The sequence below is a fragment of the Meriones unguiculatus genome, chromosome 14 (assembly GCF_030254825.1).
Source record: "Meriones unguiculatus strain TT.TT164.6M chromosome 14, Bangor_MerUng_6.1, whole genome shotgun sequence".
Classification (NCBI taxonomy): Eukaryota; Metazoa; Chordata; class Mammalia; order Rodentia; family Muridae; genus Meriones; species Meriones unguiculatus.
This window is the reverse complement of record NC_083361.1, coordinates 35869407-35896176: the sequence shown is the minus strand read 5'-3', so window position 1 is coordinate 35896176 and position 26770 is coordinate 35869407. Positions and strand designations below refer to the sequence as shown.

General features: G+C 41.7%; 1 protein-coding gene across 1 annotated transcript; it reads left to right on the top strand.

Annotated features, from left to right (window-relative positions):
* Window positions 1–16669: 16669 nt before the first annotated feature.
* Window positions 16670–22026, top strand: LOC132646979 (leukocyte immunoglobulin-like receptor subfamily B member 4). Its single transcript, XM_060366208.1, has 4 exons — window positions 16670–16712; window positions 16865–16900; window positions 17085–17369; window positions 21826–22026. The coding sequence occupies exons 1-4, from the start codon at window positions 16670–16672 to the stop codon at window positions 21939–21941; spliced, it is 480 nt and encodes a 159-aa protein (XP_060222191.1). The 3' UTR covers window positions 21942–22026.
* The last annotated feature ends 4744 nt before the right edge of the window (window positions 22027–26770 follow it).

Genomic DNA, 26770 nt, shown 5'->3' with positions numbered 1-26770 from the left:
TGTGGGATAGAGACATTCAGATCACAACACGGTCACTGATTCCAAATATGCTTGAGTAGGAAAATCTTTGGGATATTTGACATTCATATAAAATGTGTTCAAAAGAACCCCCAGTGCTCTTTAAATATCAGAGCTCTTATGAGATGATTTTGGAAAATCAGGTGTGGTGGCACAAGCCTAGAATCCCAGCACACAGGAGGCAAGAGGATCAGGAGTTCAGGGTCATCCTCAGCTCATAAGCCAGTCTGGGGCATACATTAAGAGTGAGGAGGCAGGGGAAGGGAAACAGGGAGAGATGAGACTATGGCTCGCTATGCTTCTTTCCTACATTTAGTTCATTTTTGAGTCATTCCTCATACATAAAATCACATTTAAAAGAAAAAGAACATGAACTTTACTGTTACAAAAGTAAAGAATAAAAAACAAACAAACGGCCAGGTGGTGATGATATATGTCTTTATTGCCAGCAATTGACAGGCAGAGGCAGGTGGATCTCTGAGTTTAAGGCCAGCCTGGTCTACAGAGTGAGCTCCAGGACAGCCAGGTCTACATAGTCAAAAAACAAAAAACAAAAAACAAACAAACAAAAAAAAAAACAAAACAAAACAACCAACCAACCAAACAAACAAACAAACCCACAGTAGCATGAGAGTTATGTAAGGCTGAAACCTTCCAAAGATATCTTAAATTTCTTCCTTATAATTACAGGGATGCTGAGAGAGGACTGGTCACTGCAAAAGTAATTTCAGTTGTGTGTGTGTTTCTGTGTGGCATTGCTGACATTTGTCATGTGATATTAGAATACATTATTCAGTTTACTCATTCATCTATTGGTGTGTGCACATGCCGTAGCACATGTGTGGAGACTCACGGCCAATTGTAGGGAGGTGGTTTTTCTTCCACCATGGGGTCCTGGGGATCCAGCTCAGGTCAGACTTCGCAGCAAGCACCTGTACACTGTGCCATCTTGACAGCCCTGAATTCACTCTTCATAAATGTAGTTATAAAGCAACTACATTAATATTATTACATCATCCATAATGTTATCAATGTATTATAATGATTATTCTTAGTGTGTTCCTGTGTGAAGCACATGCATGCCACAGTTCATATGCAGAGATAAAGGAGAGTCAAGGCCTCTCTTTCTAGGATTTGTAGACTGAACTCAGGCTTTGCCTCATGTACCACACTCTTCTCAACCCTCATCAACTTTCTACCACATATTCAAGCTTCTCGGTCACTTTGCAGGGAAACACTTCACAAATCGCAGGATGAGGAGACACTTTCCAGGGACTTTTCAAGTCCTGAAACTCAGATTTCTATGCCAAGAAATAAACAAACTTCCCATGGCAAAAGCGTGTGAATTGTCCTAGTTCCTATTCAGATTAATAAAATGTGTTTGAGCTTAGTTATAATGATTTTTAAAAAGATTCAGGTCCGAAACTGCTATTCATTTGGCTTGAACCTATTGAAAAAAAAAAAAAAAAAAAAAAACCAGACAATCCTAGGTTCTCAAAATCAGGCCAAGGACAAAACCCAAAACTAAACAAAAGGTTCAAAGGAAATAGTAACAGTCCAGAGAACTGCTGTGGTTGTGGGTAGGATCTGGGCTCTTAGTGCTGAGTGGGTGGAAGCAAGATTGGTGTGGGGAGAGTGAAAGGATTGCAGAAAAGAGAGTAAAGACACTGGGTGCCCTGCAGGAGGGGAAGGGCAGGGCAGGAAGATAGGGTCAAAACAAGTTTGTTCTTTCTTCTTCTATAATTTGGATACATTAGCTACTATTCTGTTTCTTTTACTTCCTTCTGTTATATTTCAAACCTGGGACTAATGGCTGAGGTGCCTATTTAACAAATGAAAGCAGACACTGTCCTGCAGGTTCTCCTGCATTCCTCAGTCCCTACTGTTACAGGGTTCTCATGGCTTCTATACCCTGGCTTCTACTCCAGCCCCATGGACTGCTCTTCCCTGTATAATCCCACCGCTCCGGTTACCCACCCGCTTTGTATCATTGGGCCTCCTAGTTGCTGCACCTGATCTCTTTCTCTCCCTCTTAATTCACGCCCCCCTCCACATGGCTCACGGTCATGTCTACTCTGGGCTTTCCCAGATGACCCTGCCTTTGGCTACGCTCTCCCACATGTCGATAATAAACTTTCTCCACCATACCTGGGATCAGTTATGTGCCTTTCTATTTATTTCTTTGTTTTTCCATTCACCTTCCTTCCTTTTTTTTTTTTTTTTTTTTTTTTACATGTTCAAAATATATTGTATGGAAATTTCAAAGAATAAAATAAAAATATATTTTTCTAGCTATATTACCTTGAAAAATGAGCTTCTTTGAAAATGTTATTTTTAACATTTTTATTCATTTACTGCATGTGGAGGGGTATGGTATGCTATGTGTGTAGGTCAGAGGAAGACTTGTGGAAGGAAATTGGTTCTGTCCTTCCCGGGGATTGAACTCAGGTCTTCAGGCTTGGCAGCATGTATCTGTACCCACTGAGTCATCTTGGCAGCCCTGTTCCCCTTTCAAAGAGTAACTTTCAGTGATACACAAGATACATGGATGCATCTTTCCAACTTTACAATAGGAAGAAACTGAGTCACAAGGTGGTTTTGGTTTGATTTGGGTAGTTTTGCATCTGGTATAATTAATTTGTGTGCGCAAGATTTCTACTTACAAAGGCTGATGGTCTGTACAGAGAGAGAGGTCACCTAGGAGCAATTGAGAAATAAATCAGAAGCTGGGCATGGTGGTGCATGCCTTTAATCCCAGCACTCAGGAAGGCAAAGGCAGGCAGATCTGAGTTCCAGGCCAGCCTGGTCTACAAAGTGATTCCAGGATAGCCAACAGGGGTAAAACAAACAAACACATAAAACATCAGTCTGATAGAATTTTCTAGAATTTTTTCATCTGATAGAATGATGACATTGACTTTTAACACTGTCTAAGATGATGGTCATCTGTGGCTAGTTGGACGGAGAATATGGAATTTTAGATTGATTTAATTATTTTTATTTACTCAAATTGAGACCCACACTGCTGGCTTGGGGCCCATTCCGCAGTGATTGGCTCAGGTGCAGAGAGTTTACAAAGGGTTTGGCCAAGGACAGGGAGCACCCTCTGGATAAAGAGGCAAGATAAAGGTAATGAGGAAGCTCTGTGACACCTGCTGTTTAGGTTGGTCTCTGTGAAAGGAAAGAACTCTGCCTCAGAGGGAGGCAGGAAACAGAAGCTGGCCCATCCTAGCCCAGGAGGATAGTAGGACAACACTGAGATTTTGCTGAATGCAAGGCCCTGTTCTAGTTAGATATGGTGGCACATGCCTATAATCCTGGTATTCTGAGCAGGAAGCAGGAAGATGGCAGGTTTGAGGCCAGCCTGGGTTATACAGCAAGACTGTGACTCAAAAACCAAGCAAGTCAACAGGAAACAAATAAGGAAATTGCTCTTTAAGTGTGTTCTGCACATGCTATATTATCTCTTTCCATCCTATCAGCCAGACTGAGTCATCTAGGCAGGGCCTATACCAAAGTCCATAAAGCTAGAGGCCATAAGTCTGCAGTGACTAGTGCCTGGGCTTCAGGAATGCAGCTCACTGTTAGGTGTGGGCCTCCCACAGCCAGAGTAGCTCAAGATTGGGATGCCCAGCAACAGAAAGACTTTATGAGAACACAGAGAGGACAAAGAGAGGGGTAAGGAAGGAAGGAAAGAAAAAGATAATGGAGTGGGGGCGGGGGAGGAGAGAGTCAAAGCTCTGTGGTGAGTCATCTGTCTGCAGCACTCTATTCTTAGCGGAGGTGCTTTCCTCCTCCAGCTGAGGTTTCTGTCACTACTCCTGTCCCAAAATGTGGACAACGTGAAGCTCCTCCCTCTCTACTTTTCATTCCAGGAAAAGCTCCTGAAAGCCCACTGAGGGCCTGGGAAGAGCATTGGATGCTTTGGGACTAAGCAGGAAATCTGAAGAAGTAGGGAAGGAACAAGAGATGATGGCTACAATTCCTGAATGTTTTGTGAGGTTTTTCCATTCCCTCAGGGGCTTCTTGCCAGACTCTTATTTCAAGCAGAGAGGATTATGGCAAGAGTCCTGCATGCTTGGGTGTAGGGTGTCTGGGTTGTGACTCCTGGCTCCACCCCACACAAGTATCCCTGTTTCTCAGTAAAGCAGAAAACAAATGCTTTAAAAATTTGTGGTTAAAAGCAGTAGTCACAGTTTAAGCAACTTCTGCTAACCCTCACTCCCCCTTCCCCCGTCCCCCCTTGGCAAGGCAATCACCTCTACTTTCTGCCACAGTAATTTATTTTTTGTTTTGACTTATTGAGATAGCCTCTTCCTACACTGGCTGGCATTGAGCTTACTCTTTAGTTCAAGATAGCCTTGAACTTGTGGCAACACCTGGGGATCACAACCTGACTGTCTCTACTGTTTTAACTCATTTAAATACTTTTTTATGAGTGGAATAATGTGGCATTTTCTTTTTCAGGGGAGAAGCATGGAGATGGCTTGTTTCTTTCAGCATAAATGTCCGGAGGTTTGTCCATTACAATGCATAGCAGGATCTTCCTCTTTTTTATTTTGTTTTTTGAGACAGGGTTTCTCTGTGTATAGCCTTGGCTGTCCTGGAATTTGCTCTGTAGACCAGGCTGGCCTTGAACTCACAAAGAGCCACCTTCCTCTGTGTCTGCAGTGCTGGGATTAAGCCAGCACTGCACAGCTCAGGATTTTCTTAAGGACTAACTAGTATTCCATTATACATATATAATCACATTTTTCTTTACAATCCATCATTGATGGGTCATTACTATCTTTTAGCATTTGTGAACAATACTGCATTTAGCATTGGTATATACATATCTTATCCTGTTTTGCTTTACATTCTCTTGTGAAATGACTGGATCATATGGCAATTCAATTTTTTTTAAAAGAGAAAGTCTTTCTACATAGCCTGGTTGTTCTGGAATTCACTATGTAGACTAGACTGGCCTCCAACTCACAAGAGATCTGCTTGCCTCTGCCTCCCTAGTGCTGGATTAATGGCATGCATTGCTAGATCCAGTTTGGCAATTCAATACTTAACTTTTGAAGATCTTTAGTAATTTTCCACACATCATTTTCAATTCCCACCAGAAGTGCACTAAAATTCCAAATTATTTTTCTCTGTCTTCCTCCAGCTTTCCCTTCTTTTCTTCCTTCCTTCCTTTTTTCCTTCCTTTCTTCCCTCCTTCCCTCCTTTCTCTCTCTCTTCCTTCCTTTTATTTTTGAGACAGGGTCTCCATGTGTACTCCTGGCTGTCTGGAACTCACTACATAGACCAGGCTGTCCTTGAACTAACAGATGTGTCTGTCTCTGTCTCCCTTGTGCTGAGATTACAGTCCTGTGCCACCACACCTAGTTCAAGGTTCTGATTTCTCCACCTCCTCACCAACCCTTGTTAATTTTTGTTCTTTTGGTAGCAAGTGTAGTGTGTCTTCTGATTGTGGTTTTGAGTTGAAAAATGAATGTTTGAAATAATTTTAGGGGTCTCCAGCATTTCTATAGAACCAGAGACTCAAAACTGAAGAAGGCTTTGTGAAGATTCACACCCAGTTGGCAACATAGAACTAACTGGTATCTGGGATAACAATGCTGCCCTCAAGTGGGCTTAAAAAGTGATATTCTCTCTGTCTCTCCACTGGGCAGTGTCTCAGACCACATCATCTTAGAGCTGGTGTACACTGCCTCGGTGGCTTTGAAAGCCTTATGTATTATCTTCTCTCGTTATTATAGGAGAGTCCTCATCCAGTCTAACGTGCCACATCACAACTCCCAAATTGACGTCTTACACGGATGTGTCTGACCTATGGTGTCTAGGTTGCCTGCCTACACCTTTCCTGAAGGGGCCTTGGCCTTCAGCTTTTACTTTAAGAGGTATAGACTCAGTTGGTCACTTCTGAGATACAAACATGTTCAGAAGTATTGGGGGCCTAGAGTATTGAGAAGAGACAGTTGTGCTGGTAAAGTCACCTGGGAAAAGGCTCTTAATTGAGGAATTGTCTCCATAAGATTGGCCTGTAGGTAAGTCTGTGACACGTTTTCTTCATTAGTGATTGATGTGGGAGGGGCCAACCCACTGTGAGTGGTGCCACCCCTGGTAAGTGGTCCTGGGAGGTAACAGAAATTGGGCTGAACAAGGCAGAAGGAGGAAGCCAGTTATCAACACTCTCCATCCTGGTCTCTGCATTAGTTCCTGCCTCCAGGCTCTGCTTGAATCACTGCCTTGGCTTCCCAGGATGATGGACTACAATCCTTAAGGTGAAATAAACTCTTTCCTCTACAGCTTGCTTTTGGCTATTGTCTTAGTTACTGTTTGGTTGCTGTGAAGAGACAGAAAGCATGACTAAGGTAACTCTTATAAAAGAAAGCATCTAGTTAGGGGCTGGCTTACAGTTTCAGAGGTTAGTTCACAGTCCTCATGGCAGGGAGTGTGGTGGCATGCAGGAGTGATACTGGAGAAGGACCTAAGGGTTCACATTTTATGTACATTTTGAAGCTAGGAAGAGAGAGAGAGAGAGAGAGAGAGAGAGAGAGAGAGAGAGAGAGAGGAGGCTGGGCTGAAACCTCAAAGGCCACCCTCAGGAACACACCTCCTCTAGCAAGGCCTCACCTCCACCTCAGTCAGGGTTCTATCACATCAATAAAAAGAAAACCATGGGATCAGTGTTTCCAGTGTTAGGACTCACCCTTTTGTACCTGTTATTCCTCTATTGGACTCTACCCTGTCTATTCCAAATATCCTTTGTCCCCTGAAGAATTTCTTACTTACCATACCCAAAATGGAAGGTAATATCCATTCTCCCAAACCTCTTCTGTCTCTTGGATCTCACATCCTGCAAACAGGTTTAGTGTAAGTACATCAAGAATTGACTTATTTTCCTTACTCTTTTCTTCCTTTTTCATTGAAACTTTTAAATTACATTTATTTGCTTTTATTTGTGTCTACACCCCCACCCACACATATATATACACACACACAGACAACACACACACACACACACACACACACACACATTTTGAGTACATGTCCATGCCACAGTGTACATACAGAGGTCAAAGGACAACCAGAAGGGATTACTTACTTCCTTTCACCGTGAGGGTCCTGGTGATCAAATTCAGGTTTTAGGACTGATTACTAGTACATTTACTCATCTCATATTCTCACTAGCCTATTTTCCTTCATTCCTTTATTTGCTCCTTCAGTTCTTCCCTCCTTTCTTGTGTCTTTGTCTCTGACTTTGTCTGTTTCTCTGCCTCTTTCTCTTTTCTCTTCACTTTTTGAGACAGGGTCTCATGTACACCAGGTTGACCTTAAACTTGCTATGAGCAGAAGGTGGCTTGAACTCCTAATCCACCTCCCCAGTTCTGTGGTTGCAGACATGCACCACCGTATCTAGCTGGTTTGGCTGGATCTGTCAGGTGCTCCCAGTCTGTCACCACTTGATAGCAAATGTTACATAAAGACTCTGAGAGACAGAAGGCTGTCAGCATATGTGGACTCAATATAATATCAGAAAATGAGTCCCAAATAAATATTTTTATGCTCACCAGGTCAGTGGTATTGTATAATTAACAAAAGAAAATAGTTTGAGGAAGAAGGACACAACTGAACTTCTGAATTCTCCCTCTAGTCAGAATCCAGGGAGTGTAGAGAGAAATTTGAATTGATGTTAAATATGGTCATATCTTTACTTGTTTTAAGATTATGCTCATGCACTGTCTCTCTCTTTCTTCCCCCCTCCCTCCCTCCCTCCCTCCCTCTTTTCAAGGTCTTATGTAACCTGTACTGGCCTAGAATTCATTATGTAGTAGCTGAAGGTGACCTTGAACTTCTGATTCTCTCACTTCTACTTTTTGAATGTTGGGATTACCATGCCCAGTCTTTGTGATGCTTAAGCTAGAACCCCTGAATTCATGCATAGTATGCAAGCATTTTTGACAACTCAGCCTGAAACCAATGGCATATTTCTTATGAAGGTCAGTCAGGAAGACTACATGTATGAGAAGAACCTGGTTTAGCCTGGGTGTATAGTCCAACTGAGATGGCAGAACTTGGAAGAAGCAGTTTGAGCCTATAGATTCTGACCATGGTGCTGAACCGAGAACAAAATGTGAACATCTCAATCAGCACTGTGGACAGCGACCAGGAAAGGCAGCCTGTTGAGGCTGCATCCTGTTGAGAAAAGCACAATGGGAGGCATCTAGACTCTGGACATATCCACGGAAAGATGTAGGATCTAGCAGGAGGCAAAGAAGCCTAAGGTGTGGGTGAGTCTAAATAGATCTTGAAATATTGCTCTGTGCACAAGACAGTCTCCTCCTACCCCGACTCCAGGCCAAGGGAGAGGAGACTAACAGGGAAGCTGTGGACTTGGAGTAGCCTAGACTATACATCTTCATTCATTGTCTGAGTGTACACTACAGGTACAATCAGAATGTTTATAACACATCAGGCTTTTGTCAGCTAGTAATGAAGCTGTTTCCTACAGGTTGAGCATGATTGCTGGGATCTTAAAGCAGAGTGGCTGTGATTTCATGAGGCTCATGAGGTCCTATTTGTCCCAAGGATCATATAAGAAGTGCACAGTTTCTGGGAGTGGGATATGTAAAGCTTTATGAGAACTTTTTTGTGTAGTTACCTGGGAATTACTGTGTTTTTGAAAATAGTTTTAGACATGCTTCTATAAGTGACCCCAAGCAACTTGCTGGTTTACCAAGCTGGACTGGCATAGAATATTTTCTTTGATCTGCCAGTTGCTTAACTGCGGTGAATAGGCATTTCTTATATCTTATATATATGATTTTGATTTTGATTTATCTTGCATAAGTCAAAATTATTAACCCCTTTCTCATGGGAACTTACAATTCATTTATTGCATTTGTCATTTTGTGTAGTCAATAGGTCTATCTTTCAGGTTTTAAGAAATTTTTATTCTATTAAGAAGAAACACTTATTGTAGTAGTCAGAGTTCTTGATATGCAGAACAGAAGCTGTCTGCCACTAGAGTTTCTTCTAGCTTAGAGAACAGCATTTTCTTCTTTCATCCAGACCTGCACCTGATAGGATGAAGCTTACTTACGTTCTTAGTTAAGGTTAATATTGCTGTGATGAAACACCATGACCCCAAAGAACTTGATGGGAGGTTATTTTGCTTACCCTTGAACATCATAGTCCATCACTGAAAGAACTCAGGACAGGAACTCAAACAGGGCAGGAATGTGGAGGCCAGAAGTAATGCAGAGGCCACGAAAGGGTGCTGCTTACTGGGTTATTCCACATGGCATATTCAGCCTGCTATTTTTTTAGAAGTCAGGATCACTGGCTAAGGTTGGCACCAAGCTCAGTGGGATGAGACCTCCTACATTACTCATCAATTAAGAAAATCTGTATAGGTTGCCAACAACCTATGGAAACATTTTCTCAACTGAAGCTTCCTCCTCTCTATTGATCCCAGCTTGTGTCAAGTTGACATAAAAAGAGTTGGTACACTCACATTATGGGGTGTGTGTGATTTGCTTCAGTGGAAGATTGAAAAGTTTTAATTTAATTCTACCTAAAAATATCACCACAGAAATCTCCAGAATAATATTTTACTGTGTGTCTAGAAACTGTCCCACCAGATGACACCATTTTCAGCACATTACATATTTTTTCATGCCACAATGTCCCACATATAAGTAATAATAAGGTCATTATTCTTTCTGATAAGATATGGCCATTCTTGATTTAACTGGTATCATAGGATTTTTATCATTGTGGCCACAACCAAAAGCAATCTGGGGATGAGAGAGTTTGTTTCAGCTTGCAGGTTATAGTTCAGTAAAGTCAATGCAGGATCTCACAGCAGAAACCTGGAGGCAGGCATGGATGCACAAGCCTGGAAAGGCCATTGGTGAAGGTGCAGCCCCAGTTGGAAAAGAAGCCCTGGGACTGAGGGAATCATAGGAGAGAAGTTAAGGCTTGGCACCAAGAGATTTCAGGAGAGGATATTGGTCAAAGTTCAGCCCAGTTGCTTTGGATACCCTAGCATTTGGGGGATTCCCGTACCATGGGGTGAACACCAAGGACATCAGTTGTGGAGTGGAGCTGGCATGGCAAGAGAAGGTGCATTTACTGTGAAAGGTAGAGTCAGAGAAGTGGAGCCCATTGGAGTCCAGAAAGTTGTGTGTTATCAACGTCTGACACCAAGCTTTACACTGTTGGACTTTGATTTTGCTGGCTTGAATGCAGCTTCACTGGTTTTTCTTTCCTGGAATAAGAAAGTATGCAACTGATTGATTTTATGCCCACATTTGAAAATATTAGATATTTTAGAAAGACTTTGAACTTTAAAGAGAATGGATATTTTAGAGACTGAGCTCTTAAAGTCATACACTTGTTTGTTTGTTTGGTTCTTTGTGTCACAGAACCCTAGCTGTTCTAGACTCCCGTTGTGGACCAGGCTGACCTTGAACTCACAGAAAGATCCACCTGCCTATGCCTTCCAACTGGTGGGAATAAAGGTCTGTGCCACCAACACCTGGCAAGAAATTTTAAAGGCTGAAGGACTTTTAAAAGTTGCAATGTTTTATATTATGATATTAATATTAATATGCTATTTTAGGGGTGAACAGGAAAGGAAAAGTTGGATTTAACAGTAATGTGTTTGTGTGTCAGGTTGACAAGGGGTCATTTTTCTGGTTATCTTTATATTTGCTTGACACAGAGTCTCTTGGGAAGAGGAAACCTTAATTCTACCTAAAAATATCACCACAGAAATCTCCAGAATAATATTTAATAAGAAAAAAAAATACTTTTATAAGACAGGCCTCCATGCAAGGCAAGTCTGTTGAGCATTTTCTTAATTAGCAATTGATGTGGGAGAGTCCAGGCCATTGTGGGTGGTGTCATTTCTGGGCAGATTGTCCTGGACATATAAAAAAATTTAGACTGAGCAAGCCATAGGGAGCAAGCCAGTGAGAAGCACTCCTCCATGGCCTTTGCTTAATTTCCTGCCTCCAAGTTCCTTGGGTTCCTGTCCTGACTTCCTGCAGTGATGGACTGTGACCTGGAAGTGTAAGATAAATACATCCTTTTCTTCCCAAGTTGCTTCTAGTCATAGTCTTTAGCATAGCAATGGAAAAGGAGCTAAGACAATGGATATCAACTCACTAGAAGAAAATCCAAAGTTTTTGGAGTGATTTGGAGTGATGCTTACATTTCTCCTTGGTTCATTTAAATTATTGTTCATTTAAATTATTTTTGAGAATTTTGTACATAATTAGAATGTATTGTCATCATTTCAACTCCTTCCATGTCTTTCTCCACATCTCCAACTCAAATTCATTATCATGTTTCAAATTTATTTCTTCTATAATTTACACACACACACAAACACACACACACACACACTACTAGATCCAATTAATGGTGCCCAAATGCCATCCATGTTCTTAATATTTTGTAATTTACTCCCATGAAATAAAGTAGACAATTTAAAAAACTGTTCTCTAAACTTAACAATTTGTTCCACATGGCTTGTGATTACTACTGATTGTAAACTTGACAATATCTAGAGTTACCACAGACTCTAGCCTCTGTGCATATCTATGAGGATTATCTAGATTAGGTTCATTGAGATGGGAAGACCCATCTTAAATATGGGAGCAACATCTCACGGGCTAGAATCTCTTACTGTAGAAACGGGAGAAAGGGAGCCAAGCACCAGCATTCATCTCTGCTTCCTGATGCCATGTGGATACCATGTGACCAGCTGCTCAATGCTCTACCACCATAATTTTCCCACCAAGATGGACTGTACCCCAGGATGCTGGGCCAGAACAAACTTTTCCTTCCCTAGGTTTCTTTTCAAAAGATTTATTTACTTTATTTTATGAATACACTTTCTGCATTTATGTATGTACATCACATGTATGGCTGGTGTCCTTGTATGTCAGAAGAGAACATTAGATCCTCTACAACTGGAGTTAAAAACAATTGTTAAAAACAACATATGGGATGCTGGAAACTGAACCTGGTTTCTTTTGCAAAAGCAGCAACTACTTTTAATCTGCAAGCATTTCTTCAGCTCTCTTACATTGCTTTTGACAGGATATTTTATTGCAGCAATGAGACAAGCAATTAATACAGCATAAGATAATAATAGAAGAAAATAAAAAGATAAAATGTGTCAATTATTTTATTTGTGGAAATGTATTACATGTACATTATTATTTATGTATATTATAACTACAGACACTAATACCAATATAATTTATGTTGGTTAGAGAAGTCACTTGCAGGACATTCACAATAAACATGCTAGTGTCTGGCATAAGAGAACCCCCTGCACTACCAGAGTTCAGTTTCCAACAAGCTTGAACAGCACATGCCAATTTACCAATATACTGTACATTACATTCATTTTTGCAGGAATTAGGTTGTGATATACCCTATTGCTACACCCACTCCAGTATCGTCAGTGTAGCATATCAATAGATTGTGCTACTAGACGGGAGATACGTTTTCTTCGGGAATACGCTCCCTGGAGGTCCCTGGCAAAAGCATTTCCCCTGGCCACCTAAGCCAAAAAGATATATTCTGAGATTTGTACACTTTCTCGATTGCGGGGTTGAATTAATGAGCCTTTTGATCTTTCTCTATGATTCTTGGAACAGCACAATTAACTATTCAAGGAAACATATCTTTGATAGATTATTAAAAGCTTTAACAAGAATAGAATGGAAGAAAAATAATCTTAAGAGAAGTAATAAATCAGATTCAATATCAGAAATCGTTACAAGAATAGAAAAAGAAATAGTGGACTCCTCTTTAGGGAAAGAGAGCACGGGAAAGTACAGCTGGCTTGAGTGTGTTCCCCTTGGTGTCTTATCTCTAAGGAGGATCATAAATTTTTAGCAAGACATATGGGAGGATGGTTAACAAAGGTGTATTTAGATTTTGATGCAGAGAAAGATTTTGGCAGGTATCTGACTTAGCTCCTGACTTTCCTCTTCATTGGTTAGCAATAATGAAACTATAGTTTGAGGTTTTTTTTTCCTTTGTCTGCTTTGATCAAAAGTTCTCAGGCCAAGATTTCTTGTGGGCACTGCCCTATGTTAAAATATAAACTTTGTATTCTTGGTAAAAGTCTGAATGTTCTGGAAAGTATACCAACTTTAAGGTATTTCCTCATGTAATCATTATAAAATTATTAGCTTGACTTCAGTAAAATTGCAGCAGATTAAAAGCACTCCTCGGTGTGGCCTCTGTCTGTCAATCTGCCTAACCTGTGTCTCCCTGAGTATCCAAAAACCCTGATTCTTCCACGGTTGTGGGACCCGGCTGGGTCGGTCCATGGCACCCTATAATAATTCAATAAATATAAGATGACTGAAATGTGCTCAACAACAGAGTATGATATACAGTGTCATTTACTCTGCATTTCATTCATAAGACTCGTTTACAGAAGGGGGCAGTTGGGGGAAGAAGAAACAGACAGCATGGGAATAATTGATTGGGAAAGGACATTGGGGAACCAAGTAAGGACAGAATATGGGGGATGGATCAGAGCTTCAGAACATGCATTGCTCTTGCATAGGACTGGAGTTCAGTTCCCAGCATCCACATCATAACCACTTGTTTTTTTGTTTGTTTCTCTAAATTTTATTGATTACTTAATTAATTAATTAATTCACTTTACAAAGTCCCCTCCCTCCTCTCTTCCTGGTCTCACCTTCCTTACCTCTTTCTTGTATCCCCTCTCCCTCTCAGAAAAGGGAGCCCCCACAACCTACCCATCCCAGCACCAAGTCATATCAGGACTGAGTGCATCCTCTACCATGGTGGCCTGGCAAGGCAGCCCTGCCAGGAGCAAGTGATTGAAAAGCATGCAAGAGAGTCCATGTCAGAGACATTCCCCGCTTCCCTTGCTAGGGGACCCACGAAGACCAAACTGTCCACTGTGTAGGGGACCTAGGTCCAGTTCATATATGGTCTTTGGTTGGTGTTTTAGTATCTGCAAGCCCCTGTGGGCTCAGAGTAATTGACTCTTTTGGTCTTCTTGTGGAGTTCCTGTTCCTTCTGTGTCCTTCTATCCTTCCTCACATTCTTCCAGAAGTCTCCCTGAGCTCAGCCCAATGTGTGGCTGTGATTGTGAGTATCACTGCTGTTCCATCCACTCCTGGGTGGAACCTCACAAAGAACAGCTATTCTAGGCTCCTGACTGCAAGCATAGCAGAGTGTTATTAATGGTGTTAGGGATTGGCTCTCTCCCATGTCATAACCACTAGTAACTCCAGATCTTATGCCCTTTTTTGGCCTCTAAGGTGCACTACTCACGTGCTCCCCTTCCCCTCACATTCACATTATAAAAATAAATCTTTACAAACTAGTTTTAGAAACTAAATTTGAAAAGACACACATGTTTCACAATTGCAGGAATAACAAACAGGTGTGGACAAAGGCAGTGACTGCTTTGTGGACATAATGTTCTTATCATGGGGATGGTGACAATGTCTAGGAACTAGATTCTGGTGGTGGCTGTGTATCACTGAGAATTTACTCAATGCTATTGAATTCATACTTTGAAATATTTAATGTCTACATTCACATTTTATGAATTTTCAGTAAGAAAAATGAAATAAAAAACCCACAACATAGAGTCCGTATAGCAGAAAGAGGTTTGCATTAGTTGCTTTTCTGTTGCTGTGATAAGATATGATCAGAAGCCACTTATGGAGGAAAGTTTGTTGTCACCTATGGTTCCAGAGAATTAGACCTTCCAAACTTGAAAGGACACGTGGCAGCAGGCTGGAGGAGAAGGATGCTGGCTGATCATATCTCATCAGTCTACCAGGAAGCAGAGTCAACTGAACATGGGTCAAGAAGATAAATTATCAAAGCCTACCTCCAATGACCTACTTCCTCCAGCAAGCCTCCATGTTCTGAAATTTCTGTAATCTCCCCATCCAATGCCACCAACTGGGGACCAAGCGTTCAAATACATAAGTAGATGGTGATTCTCATTGAAACCACCATAGAGGTGCACCATGCTTCAGAGGTCACAACAATCAAACATTGCATCTTAGACGAAACTTAAAAAAAGAACTTTATTAATGTGTGCCTATCTGTGGAAATGCACTGTGTGTGTGTGTGTATGTGTGTGTGTGTGTCCACAGAGGCTGGAATATGCTGCCATATCTCTTCTGGTGTTGGAGTAACAGCCAGTTATGGGCCACTCAGTATAGGTGCTGGGAATCAAATGCTGGTCCTCTGGAAGAGCAGGCAATGTTCTTAACTCCTGAGCCTTCTCTCTAGCCTCCTTGATAAAATTTTTAGAATAAAATTTGATTAATAATTTGCTGAGTGTATAGTTTGTGTTGTGTAACAGTGCTTTTGCACCTCTACTTTTGCATCAGTCTTTCTACCCAGCATGCAGTATGGCATCTTCTGTCCCTGTGTAGAAGGAGGGCAGGTGTAGGGCACTGATGAGTCACTCCTATCACAAAACCTCTTGTATCTCATGTCTTAATCTGAAAACGAGAATGCCTCTGTACTTCATGATCTTTCCGACCTGAGAGGAGATGTCAGACTCTTTTCACCTTGAAGAGTATGGGAAGGAGACCATTGATACATATTTCTCCCATGTTTCAAATGGAAAATTTTTCTAGTGAAAATTTCTTCTAGTGAGCATTAGTGTCTGGGCATGCAGGCATTATCAAGTGAGGATTTGTTGTCAGGAGAGAAGAGAAAATGAGGAAGGAACAAAAGGGTGGGGATGAGAAAGAAGGAATGGTATGACCAGTCCATGGAGAAGTGTGAAGAGGAGCTGTAACATCTTGGCTTATAGAAATGAAGTCAGAAGGAGGAAGTTTGGGGCAACAAATCTACAGCCTCATTCCGGGAAGTTAATATCCTTTTTCAAATCAGATAGTTTCAATATGGTCACATTGAATAACACCCCCCTTTGTTTTTCATTATTCTGCCCATCTATTTGCTCTACTGAGGACAAGTGCTTGAACCTGGATTTGGAGGGCTTTGGGAGTCCAGACTGTAAGCCCCCAAACCAAGGGCAATTTGGTAAGAAAAGAAGGTAAAAGAGAAAGGACTAGTTGATGAAACCTTCACACAAGGCCCTAATACTAGATTTGTTTCCTTTCCTTTCCCTCTGCATCCCTCTGGCTTCATACCCAGAATGAAGCAGAGTGGATTCCTTTAAATACCAACCTGCATTTTCTTCAAAATAACTCCAGGATTTGGAGGGTGCTGGCCATGGTAAAGACCTCAGGGTGCTATGTAGATACACAACAGGATGAAAGAGCCCTCATTATGACCCTCTGAGATGGAAGGACCAGGTCTCAGCCATGCTCACCTAAGAGGTTTATACCCTGATTACTATTGAACTAAGGACCATGAAGTCAGATGTCCATGAACTTGGAAGAGAATGACTTTGTATCTAAGGTGTCAACATCTTGTTGCCATCACTGCCTGTGCCCAAGCCCTAGGAAGACAAAGACTAAGTTTCTGGGGTGGTCAGTTCCTCTTTGTGTGAGGCGGTAACTTTGTCTCCAGGAACTCAGGCTAACAAAGGCCACACCCTGCCTGTCTGTTCATCAAACTGCATGCAGAACAGTAACTGGTGAGAGAAGACAGCATGACTCTCAAACTCTCACAGTCCTGTTCAGCCTCGGTGAGATGTAAAAAAAGGGGAAAAAGTCATCTAAGTCTGGGAAAGACCCCATCCTATGGACAAGACAGGGCCCATGAGTAGACTCCAAGGCCTTAGGAAACTCTGGGTAGGAGAAGGCCTCTTCAGATTTCAGGAAAAACTTCTCACAATCTCTTTCAGGGCTGAGTCTGGGCTACAAGAAAGCAGTACTGGCAGGTGAGTATATTTCTAGCTGTTTCAGGCTCCTCCACCTTACTTGGGACAATGTGTCACACCCAGGAAGTGGAGATGGGAAACAGTAGATGTGGGCTGATGTTGAGGATGGCTGGAGGGTTCTGGGATGGATAACAAGGATGTGGTAGATGAGTGTCCTTGGAACGAGCCTCTGGTTTCTTCTCAGGGACCGTCGCTGTGCCCACCATCTGCGCTGAGCCAGATTTTGTGGTCACCTGGAGGACAACTGTGAGCATCTGGTGTCAGGGAATCTTTGAGGCTCTGGAGTATCATCTGGATAAAGAAGGAAGCCCGTCACCCTTGTATAGACAGACTTCACCAAAGAACAAAAACAAGGTCAATTTTACCATCTCCTTCTTAGCAGATCATCATGCAAGGAGGTATCATTGCTACTATCTGAGCCCTGCTGGCTGGTCCAAGCGTAGCGACCCACTGGAGCTAGTGGTGACAGGTAAGAAGACGCTCAGGGATCTCAGTCCTCAACTCTCTCTGTCTCTCTCTCTCTCTCTCCCTTCTTCCCTCCCTTCCTTCTCTCTCTTTCCAGTTTTTAAAGGGCAATGTGGACTGCATGAGCCAGTTTACACATTACAGCCTCCTCTTCCTTTTATTCTTTTGGTCTTTTTGAGACAAGGTTATACAGTTCTGGCTGTCCTGAACTTTGCTATATAGACCAGGTTGGCTGTGAACTCACAGATCCACCAACCTCTGCCTCCTGATTGCTAGGATTAAAGCTGTGTGCCATCACACCTGATTGCCTTCTTCTCTTGTAAGATTCTACAGAAAACCCACCCTCTCAGTCTTTCCTACCTCTGTAGAAATCTCAGGAAGGAAGATGAACTTTCAGTGTGATTCCTTGCACTGGATATGATATGATAGGGATATGATAGGTTCATTTTGACTGAGGAAGGAGAACACAGTTTATCCAGGACAATACATGCACAGCATGTACCCAATAGGCAGTTCCAGGCCCTGTTCCCTGTGGGTCTTGTGACACTCAGACAGAAATGGACGTACAGATGCTATGGCAATTACAAGATCAATCCATATGTGTGGTCAGAATCCAGTGATCCCTTGGAGCTCCTAATGTCAGGTGAGGAAGCTCCATCATTGGCATAATAATTCTGAGTTCCCCTCGCCATAATTTGCATTAGTCTTTACTTTCAGGGGAACTAAACTGGGATGTGGTTAAGAGATACTTGGGGTCCTTGAGCCAGCTAGGGACCAAATTTGAGAGGCAGTGCCACCCTCAGGACAGGATACTAAGTGCCCAAGTTTCCCTTGTGCTCCTTTCCTGCCCATCTTCTTTCTAACGATGTCCAGGAAGCCTTCCCTGCTAGTCCATCTGGATCTGTACCCTGGAGAGAAGCCAACCCCACAGAGGCCCCTTGTCACCAGCTGTACTATGTTTAAGGCGTGGGAACATGACTTTCCTCAGTGTCCTGTGAATGATTTCTTTAAGGGTCGGTATGGGTGCTGTGGTACACATCTCTTCTTGGAGTGGTCACACCCCATTGAACCTCTGCTTACTCTAAGCACAAGTGAGAAACCTAGAAAACTCAGTCAAGGACTCAGATTCAAAACAGGCTCTGCTTGGGGAGCCAAGGTGGTGATCGCTAAGTTTGAGCAGTGCAGGTGTTAGGGAAGAAGATGGAAACAGGCAATTGTTGGGAAGGACTGAGTTTGAGAAAATAGAGAGACCTAGGTCATTGGAGACTGGCTCTGGTGAGGTCTCTCCTATCCTCCTCTTTGTAACACCTCCCTATTTTTTTCCTTCCCATCAGCCAGGATCTAATGTTACAAGAGACTGATCTCGTCGCATTTGTCTTAGAGCCCTGTGGACACTTTCTGTCTTTCCAATATTGGGACAATCAGTCTCCTCTTGTGTCTAAGACCCAAAATCCCAGCTCAGCATTATGAGGCAGAATTCTTCAGGATCACTGTGACTTCAACTTTCTGTGTAACATACAGGAACTGGATCTGTGTTTAATTTAGCTTCACCTTGGGAGGTGACAGGTGGGAAAGCTGTTTCCCTCCTGCCACTGTTGACCCCATTTATACAAAAGGAACTGCTTGGACATGGTCTCCAGAGACCCTTCATTTCTGAGCTTTTGAGCACCTGGGGTTTCATTATAGACCTGTTCCAACCTAAGCCCTTTCTGCTTCTGTAAATTACGGTACATTTCAAAGAAGCAGAAGCTAGAGAAAGCTTTATTGGTTAAGAGGGTGGACTGCTCTTGCAGAGGACCATAGTTTGGTTTCCAGCATCCAGTTATAACATCTCACAATTGCCTGTGACTCCAGTTCCAGGGGATCTAACTCCCTCTTCTTGCACTGTAGGTAACTGCACATGCACACACACACACACACACACACACACACCGTTTTTTTTTTGTTTGTTTGCTTGTTTTGTTTGTATTTTAAGAAAGGGTCGCTCTATGTAGCTCTGGCTGGCCTGGAATTTTCTATATAGACCAGGCTGGCCTCTAACTCACAGAAATATGCATACTTCTGGCACCCAGAATGTGTCACAACACCCAGCTTCAATATAGACATAACTTAAAAAGTTAATCTTTTATAAAAAGATAAAAAAACAGAACCTGCTCATTTAGAAGCCTTTCTCTTTCACTGGTCATAAAAATCATTCAGATTTTTCTTCCCTAAGAGTCACCAGCGCACACCAGTGCATAGTATGTGACATACTGTATGACACACTGGCACCAACCAGTTCTGAATTATGGTTTGGAAGAGAAGGAGGAATAACAACCACGTTAGCAGGGTGTGATGTCAGAGAGCACACAGGTACCTGGGTGCGTATGGGTCAGGACACAGGAGCACTCCATTAGCAGCTCTTCGATCCAGCTATCAAGAGTGAGGGTGCAGTCCCTCCTCATGTCTGGAGTGTTCTCTTGATCCCTTCAGATCAGGAGATACGGCTGCTCAGGTCAACAGTGGTCACAGTGAGGTCTTGTTGTGGGTGAGGCTGAGGTACCCAGAAGACATGCTCCTTTTGAGAGAGGCATCCCATGCTATAAGTACCGGTCTCATGGCCGTTTCTGAACTCACCTGGCCTCCATACCCAGCGCACAACTGAGAGGTAGGAGGGGTTGTATAGCTGCTCACCAGGGTGGCTATGGGGATCACTGCCTGACACTTTTTTTTGTATGCAAAAGCCAATTTGTTTTTGTTTTACATTTTCTGTTTATTCTTGTGTACATTGGTTCCTTTAGTTTATGAACCTTTAAAAGTGATTTAATTTTTTTATATGTATGGGTATGACCCGCATGTAGCCTGTGCACTCTGTATGTGCTTCTCCCTCAGAGGCCAGGAGAGGGCATAATATCCCCTTGACAATGAAGTTACAGGTGGCTGTGAACTGTAAATCTGCACCACATACAGTGCCCACACAGGTCAATCCTGACACAGCCAGTAGTTACAGCCAGTCATGACTATAATACAGCTATCAGATGGGTGTTGGGAATCAAACTGGGTCCTCTAGAAGAGCAGCCAGTGCACTTAACCACTGAACTATCTCTCTAGCCACAAGAATTTCTCTTCTATAAACATGGCTCAGCATGGGGACCTGAGTTAGGATCTCCCGTGTCAGTGTAAAAGGTGTAGCACAGCTGTAACCCGAGATCTAGGGAGGCAGAAGAGGAGGCTCCCTTGGGCTTGCTTGCTTACTTGAGATGAATCAGTAAACTCAAATTCAGTTAGAGACCCTGCTCCTTCCCCAAATATGGTAGAGAGCAATTGAAGAAGACATGCAATCACTAGATGCATATACGTGCACACACATGCACACACACACATACACAAACTCACACAAAATTTTTTTTCTATAATAAATTTATACATGCCATTTAATCTTACCCAAACAAGATTGGTCTCATTTTTTCTTAGAATAAAAAATGCATACCTTAAGCTGAGTTACACAGGAACTTATTTATTAAAAGTTTCAAAACTAGTGGCTGGATAAATGGCCTAGTGGTTAAGAGTACTGGTTGTTCTTCCAGAGGACTCAGATTCAATTTTCGTACTTATGCCGTGTGCAAAGACACCAGAAGGAACCATCAGATACCCTAGAACTGGAGTTACAGACAGTTGTAAGCCTGTGAGGAATGGAAATAGAATCCAGGTCCCTTGCAAAGACAGTAAATGATCTTAACCACTAAGCCATTGCTCCAGGCCTGTGTTTACATTTCTGTCTGTAGAAGCACATTGTATTTCCCATTGGTGTTATCAGAATTTGCATATGCCTGTGTGTGTATCTATGTCTCTCTCTGTATGGTGCACTGTGATTCTGACTTTATGAGGCTCAGTTAATGAGTGGTTTAAAGAATTATGAAGTTCCAGGGTATCTGCCAGGATCAGATGCATTTCCTGTTTTGTATAGATGTTGTCCTAGAGGCACTGAGGACTGGTCCTTGACTCGTAGCCTCTGAGTGTTTGACTGGTGAATCAGTGGTAACTTACCTCTGTGGAAATTAGTTTGCATGTTCCTGTGAGAACTTAGAGTTTAGAGCAGTGAGCTATGATGGTGCTACTGCTTCTGAATTGTGAGGCCACTTCTCATGAACTCTGAGCTCACAAAGGATAGCAGGGCTGAATTATCAGGAGGAAACTGGATATATCAGGGAGAGTGCTCATTAAGAATCTATCTTAATTAACAAAAATAAGATATAAGAATGTGTTCATCAGGATGAGCATCCCCCTGCTCTTCTGTATTTCCTGGGAACAGCTCAGTCTATAACAGAATAAGTCTGATACCAAAACTCCCAACCAAGGAGAATCCTTTGATATGAAGATAGATAGTTACAGAGGGTACAGACTTATCCATAGAAAGCATGTACCCTGTGTGGACATTCAAGTTGGCTCTGACCTCTGTGATTTCTTTGTCCAATTCCCAGACTCACATTCCCAGGACCACAGCGTGGAGAATATCATTCGAATCACTTTGGCTGCTTTGGTTCTGGTGATTCTTGGAATTCTGCTGTTTCATGCAGAGAAGGACATCAGAGCATAATGGTTATATTTAGGCAAGAAAGAGGACTCATGCAATGGAAGATAGTTGAATGACGGAAAGAATACAAGCAATGCACAATGATACAAATACACAAAACTACTATGTTGAAACCTGTTCTCTTGTACAGTTAATAAATTAGCAAAATAAATACATTTAAAATAGAACTATCTAAAGATTCTGTACTTCCCCGTCTAGGTGCATATGTGAATGTATTGATCTCAAGATCTCAAGCATGCTCATGTTTGTGAAAATAATATCCACAACCACCAAGGAACAGCAACAACCTAAATGATGCCAGCACATAAACTTATTAATGGATAAAAAAAATGGAGTGTATACCAACTTAAGACCCATTGCCAGCAATTCAGGGGGTCAAAAGGGCAGACCCCTTTCTTCATGTCTTCTTGAGTTGGTAGTTAATAGCAAAAAGCCCATGAGCCTTTAAGCAGGACATGTGACCTGACTCATTGATTTGTAACTGAACCACATTTAGTAGGTGAAAATCCAAAATTAAACACAGCCAGGAAATCAAAGCATGAACATAGGCTTATTATGCATAAGAGATAACTGAGAGCAGAGGAAGTGTAGAAGAAAGGAGGCATGGGGATTTTATCTAGGGAGCCCATACATACTCATGTCAGAAAGAGCTTTAGGGATGTAAGGTCAGAGTACAATAAAGGAAGATTGTAGATATATTTTGGGCATTCCAGCAAGATTGTGGAATGGAGCATATGGCCCAAAATCTATATAGTCAGTAAAAGCTCTTTTGGCATATTCATCTTGCAGCATAACAGTAATGGAAGAGAGCTTTCATGTGGGTATGCTCAGTGTGTGTCACTAAGATGGTCTCTGTCATGAAGAGAAATGCCCTCAAGCATGCACGGCTTGTAGCATAAATACAGCAGACAGGAACACAATGATGTCATGGAAGAGTGACAGGGAAGCTTTGGGCATGCTCAGCATTCTGCAGAATATTTAGCTGAATAAAGGAAAGGATACTCCGAAGGTATTTTAATACAGAGGCTTGCTTGCAATAGTGCCAGATTTGCTCTTTGGCTAACAACAGCATAAGACATTTTCTTTGCATTAATTGAATAATATATTGTATGGTTAATGGAAGTATTTGGTATAATCAGAGACCTGCAGTCAGGCTTGGTGGTGCATACCTAGTACCAGATTGCTCAGGACATTGAAGCCAAAGTCTTTTGAGGCTATGAATTCAAACCCAGCATGAATAACAAAGTGAAACCCTATTTCAAAGAATATTTTTGCTAAGAGTAGATAGTAACATGATATTTTTACCAAATCAGTAGCAACAGAAAGTGAAGGCAGTAGGAGGAAACACAGATGTCAAATATGTTTACAGTATAGGTTATATTGCTAATTTAGAAGAAATGTATATATTTAATATCAAGTCATTGATGCTATATATGTGTAGAAAGAATTTTCTCTTTACTTGTTTTAAAATTATTTTTGATTATGTGAGTGTGTGTGCATGTGAGTATGTGCACATCAGTGCAGGTACCCTTGAAGGCCAGGGGTGTTGGTTGTCTCTGGAGCTGGAGTTACAGGCAGTTTTGGGCAGGTGCTGGCAATTGTACTCAGGTCTTCTGGAAGAGTGGCCAGTGCTCTATCCCCCATAGAGCTTTTCTTGGAAGTCCTAAATTGTGTTTTTTTCAAGACAAAAACTCTGATTTTATTAATTCTTGTTAGTGATACACTACCAATTTATCCATTTATATGGATAATATATGTTATATATTTGTTTATAATATCTGATATAATATAATATTATGTAACACTTACAATATCCATTATACATTTAAGATTCTTATACAAAAAAGTCAGTCTCTAGTTAAAACACTTATGTGGTTTTATTATAATTAGCCAGACGCTAGAGTCAGAGTTGACCTCATAAAGCTGCAAATACTTGCTCAAGAATATCAAAATTAGCTAAATTAGATAAAATAATTTTAAGAATTTCTCTCATATATTACATCCTGATGCATTACATCTCTCTTCTCCTCCAAGTCCTTTCCCTACCTCTGTCTCCATCCACTCTTCCTTCATTTCCCTTCAGAAAAGGGCAGGGCTCCCCAGGGCATATATCAACCACACACGGCATGTCAAGTTGCAGTAAGACAAGGCATCTCCCCTCATATTAAGGTTGAATGAGGCAACCCAGTGGGAAGAAAAGGGTCCCAAAAGCCACATTAAAGCTAGAGACAGACAGCCCCCAATCCCACTCTTCAGAGTCCTACAAGAAGACAAAGTGACACAACCATAACATATGCAGAGGGCCTAGGTAAGACCCATGCGGGCCCTCTGATTGTCAGTTCAGTCAATGGGCCCAAATTGTAGTTTTTAGAAATTTGTTTTTCTTTTTACAGATTTAAAGTTCTCGTTTTGTTTTGTATTTTTGACATGGGGTCTTCCTATGTGTAGTATTGATTGGCCCGGAACTCACTGTGTAGACCAGGCTGACTTTGAACTCATAGAGATCCACCTGCCTTTGCCTCCCAAGTGCTGGGATTAAGGGCATGAACTATCATGCTTAGCTGAAATTTATTTTTAAATTTATAAAATCTTTAACACCTTAGTGAAGTTTTGAAAAAATAAAATGTCTAATATACCTCAAGAAAAATATAATAGTAATTTAAGGGAATTTGACATTTAAGGAAAATATTCTGTACAATGTTATAGACTTACATTTTATTTTTTAACACAGACATGGGAATTAAAAGTGAAGGGAAACTTAGTTGAGTCCAATAATGTATTTAAAAGTATACTATGTTAAGTAGGATTTATCTAATTAAAAATATTTTTAAATTAGAAAATCTGTACATGTGGCTTATTACATTAAAAGAATAAAAACACAGTTATCTTGGGAAGTACAAACAAAGCTTCTGATTAAAATTTAATATATTTGTAATTCCAAGGACCATTCATGGAGATACAAATGTACAGATGTAGCCCATGGCAGCTCACTGTTCCCCTCACTAGTAAGGAGAATAGGGTCTGTCTCTGACATGAACTCAGTGGCTGGATGTTTGATCACCTCCCCCTGAGGGGGGAGCAGCATTACCAGGCCACAGAGGAAGACTATGAAAGACAGTCCTGAGACAGGATAGGCTAGGGTCAGATGGAAGGGAAGGAGGCCCTCTGCTATCAGTGGACTGGTAGAGGGGAATGGGAAGAGAAGAGGGAGGGAGGGCAGGATTGAAAGGGTAGGAGGGAGGGGGCTACAGCTGGGGTACAAAGTGAATAAATTGTAATAAATAAAAATTTAATTAAAATATGTTTGTAATTTATAGGTATTGAAAATAAAAAAGAAGTATGCTTCCTCAGTATGAGAAAGACTATATATGAAAAATTGTATTTTATTACAATTTATTAATTCACTTTTTTCTGACACCAGTGACAGAATTCATTACAAAAAGCAGTTTGTGAAAGTTCAGGTATTGGCCATGATCTTCTCCAGCAGTCTTTCTTCATGTCCTCTACCTGCAGCTGAAGAGGCGGGTTACAAACTACAGTCCAAGTTATACATGGTTACTGTGTATTCTTGATCAATTACCTTAAATGACAAAGGGTGTGATTTCTACCCAATGCTTTTTCATTAATTAATTAATTAACTTCACATCCTGATCACAGCTTCCCTCCCTCTCCTCTCCCCTCCTCCCATTCCTTCTCCCTTTCTCTTTAGAGAAGGGAAGGCTTCACATGGATATCAACCTGCGTTGGCATATCAAGTTGCAATACGACTAGGTATATCTTCTCCTATTGATGCTAGACAAGGCAGCCCAGTTAGGGAAAAAGGATACCACAGTAGGCAACACAGTCAGAGACAGCCCCTGCTCCAGTTGTTAGGGGTCCCACACGAAGACCAAGCTGCACATCTCTTACATACCTGTAGAAGGCCTAGGCACCTTCCATGCATGTTCTTTGGTCGGTGTTGAACCCAAATCTTACATAGACAATCCTATGATGAATATAAGTTTTGTGATGTCCTTCCACAGGTGTCACCAGCCTTACCTAGCTATGAGAAGGGGAACATTTTTTGAGAGACAGAGCTGAGTGGAGTGGGGAAATAATCACCTGTGAGTAATCCTGGGAAGGGATTCCAATCCTCTGCATGGGGAACCCAAACCTTCTGGTGGTCCTCTTGTACTAGTTAGGCAGGATTGAAGATCTTCAGAAGGAAGTCTCTTGGTTGCCTAGCAATTGGTACCATTCCTTATCATGAATGAGAGTGTTGGGAGGGTGGTCCTCCACTTTGCAATTGCAATGACAGAAGTCTTAGGAGTTGAGAAAAAGGTGTCTTTGGTCAGAGGTGAGTGCTACTGTTCTTTCAACATGTGTAGAATGTAAGGTTAAGTGTACCTCATCTGGGACTTGCTTCATTCTTCTGATCAGTTTTTGTCCAGGATCCAGAAGGCAAGTTCCTTTTATTCCCTGAAACCAAGTGACACTTATTCTGAGCAAAAACACTGTTCTCTGAACAGCTAACAACCATTCATCCAGACCAAAGGCCACGTCCATCTTAACAAAGTTGTTTCTTCATAAGTCAGCCCCACTCCCTGGCAGCTATGGTGGAACATGGATATCCAAGGGATGCTGTGTCCCCTTACCTAAAGGTACTAGAGGAAGAAGGATGCTCCCAACACTTATCTGCCAAACTTTGTTCTTTGTACTAGACTCTTCTCAGTATAGGCATCTTATTCTGGCTATAAGGTCCCCCACATCTATTTTTAAGGCATACCAACTCCTCTAAGGCTCTCTGTTTATTATGAGTTAATTATTTTTACCATTCAAAATAAAGGTCTGCA

Excerpts from the sequence above, each read along its gene's own strand:
- LOC132646979 (XM_060366208.1), top strand. The coding sequence starts at position 16,670 with ATGACTCTCAAACTCTCACAGTCCTGTTCAGCCTCGGTGAGAT. Across the intron at positions 16,713-16,864 it reads CTGTTCAGCCTCGGTGAGAT|GGCTGAGTCTGGGCTACAAG; the intron begins GTAAAAAAAGGG and ends AATCTCTTTCAG. Across the intron at positions 17,370-21,825 it reads ACTGGAGCTAGTGGTGACAG|ACTCACATTCCCAGGACCAC; the intron begins GTAAGAAGACGC and ends TCCAATTCCCAG.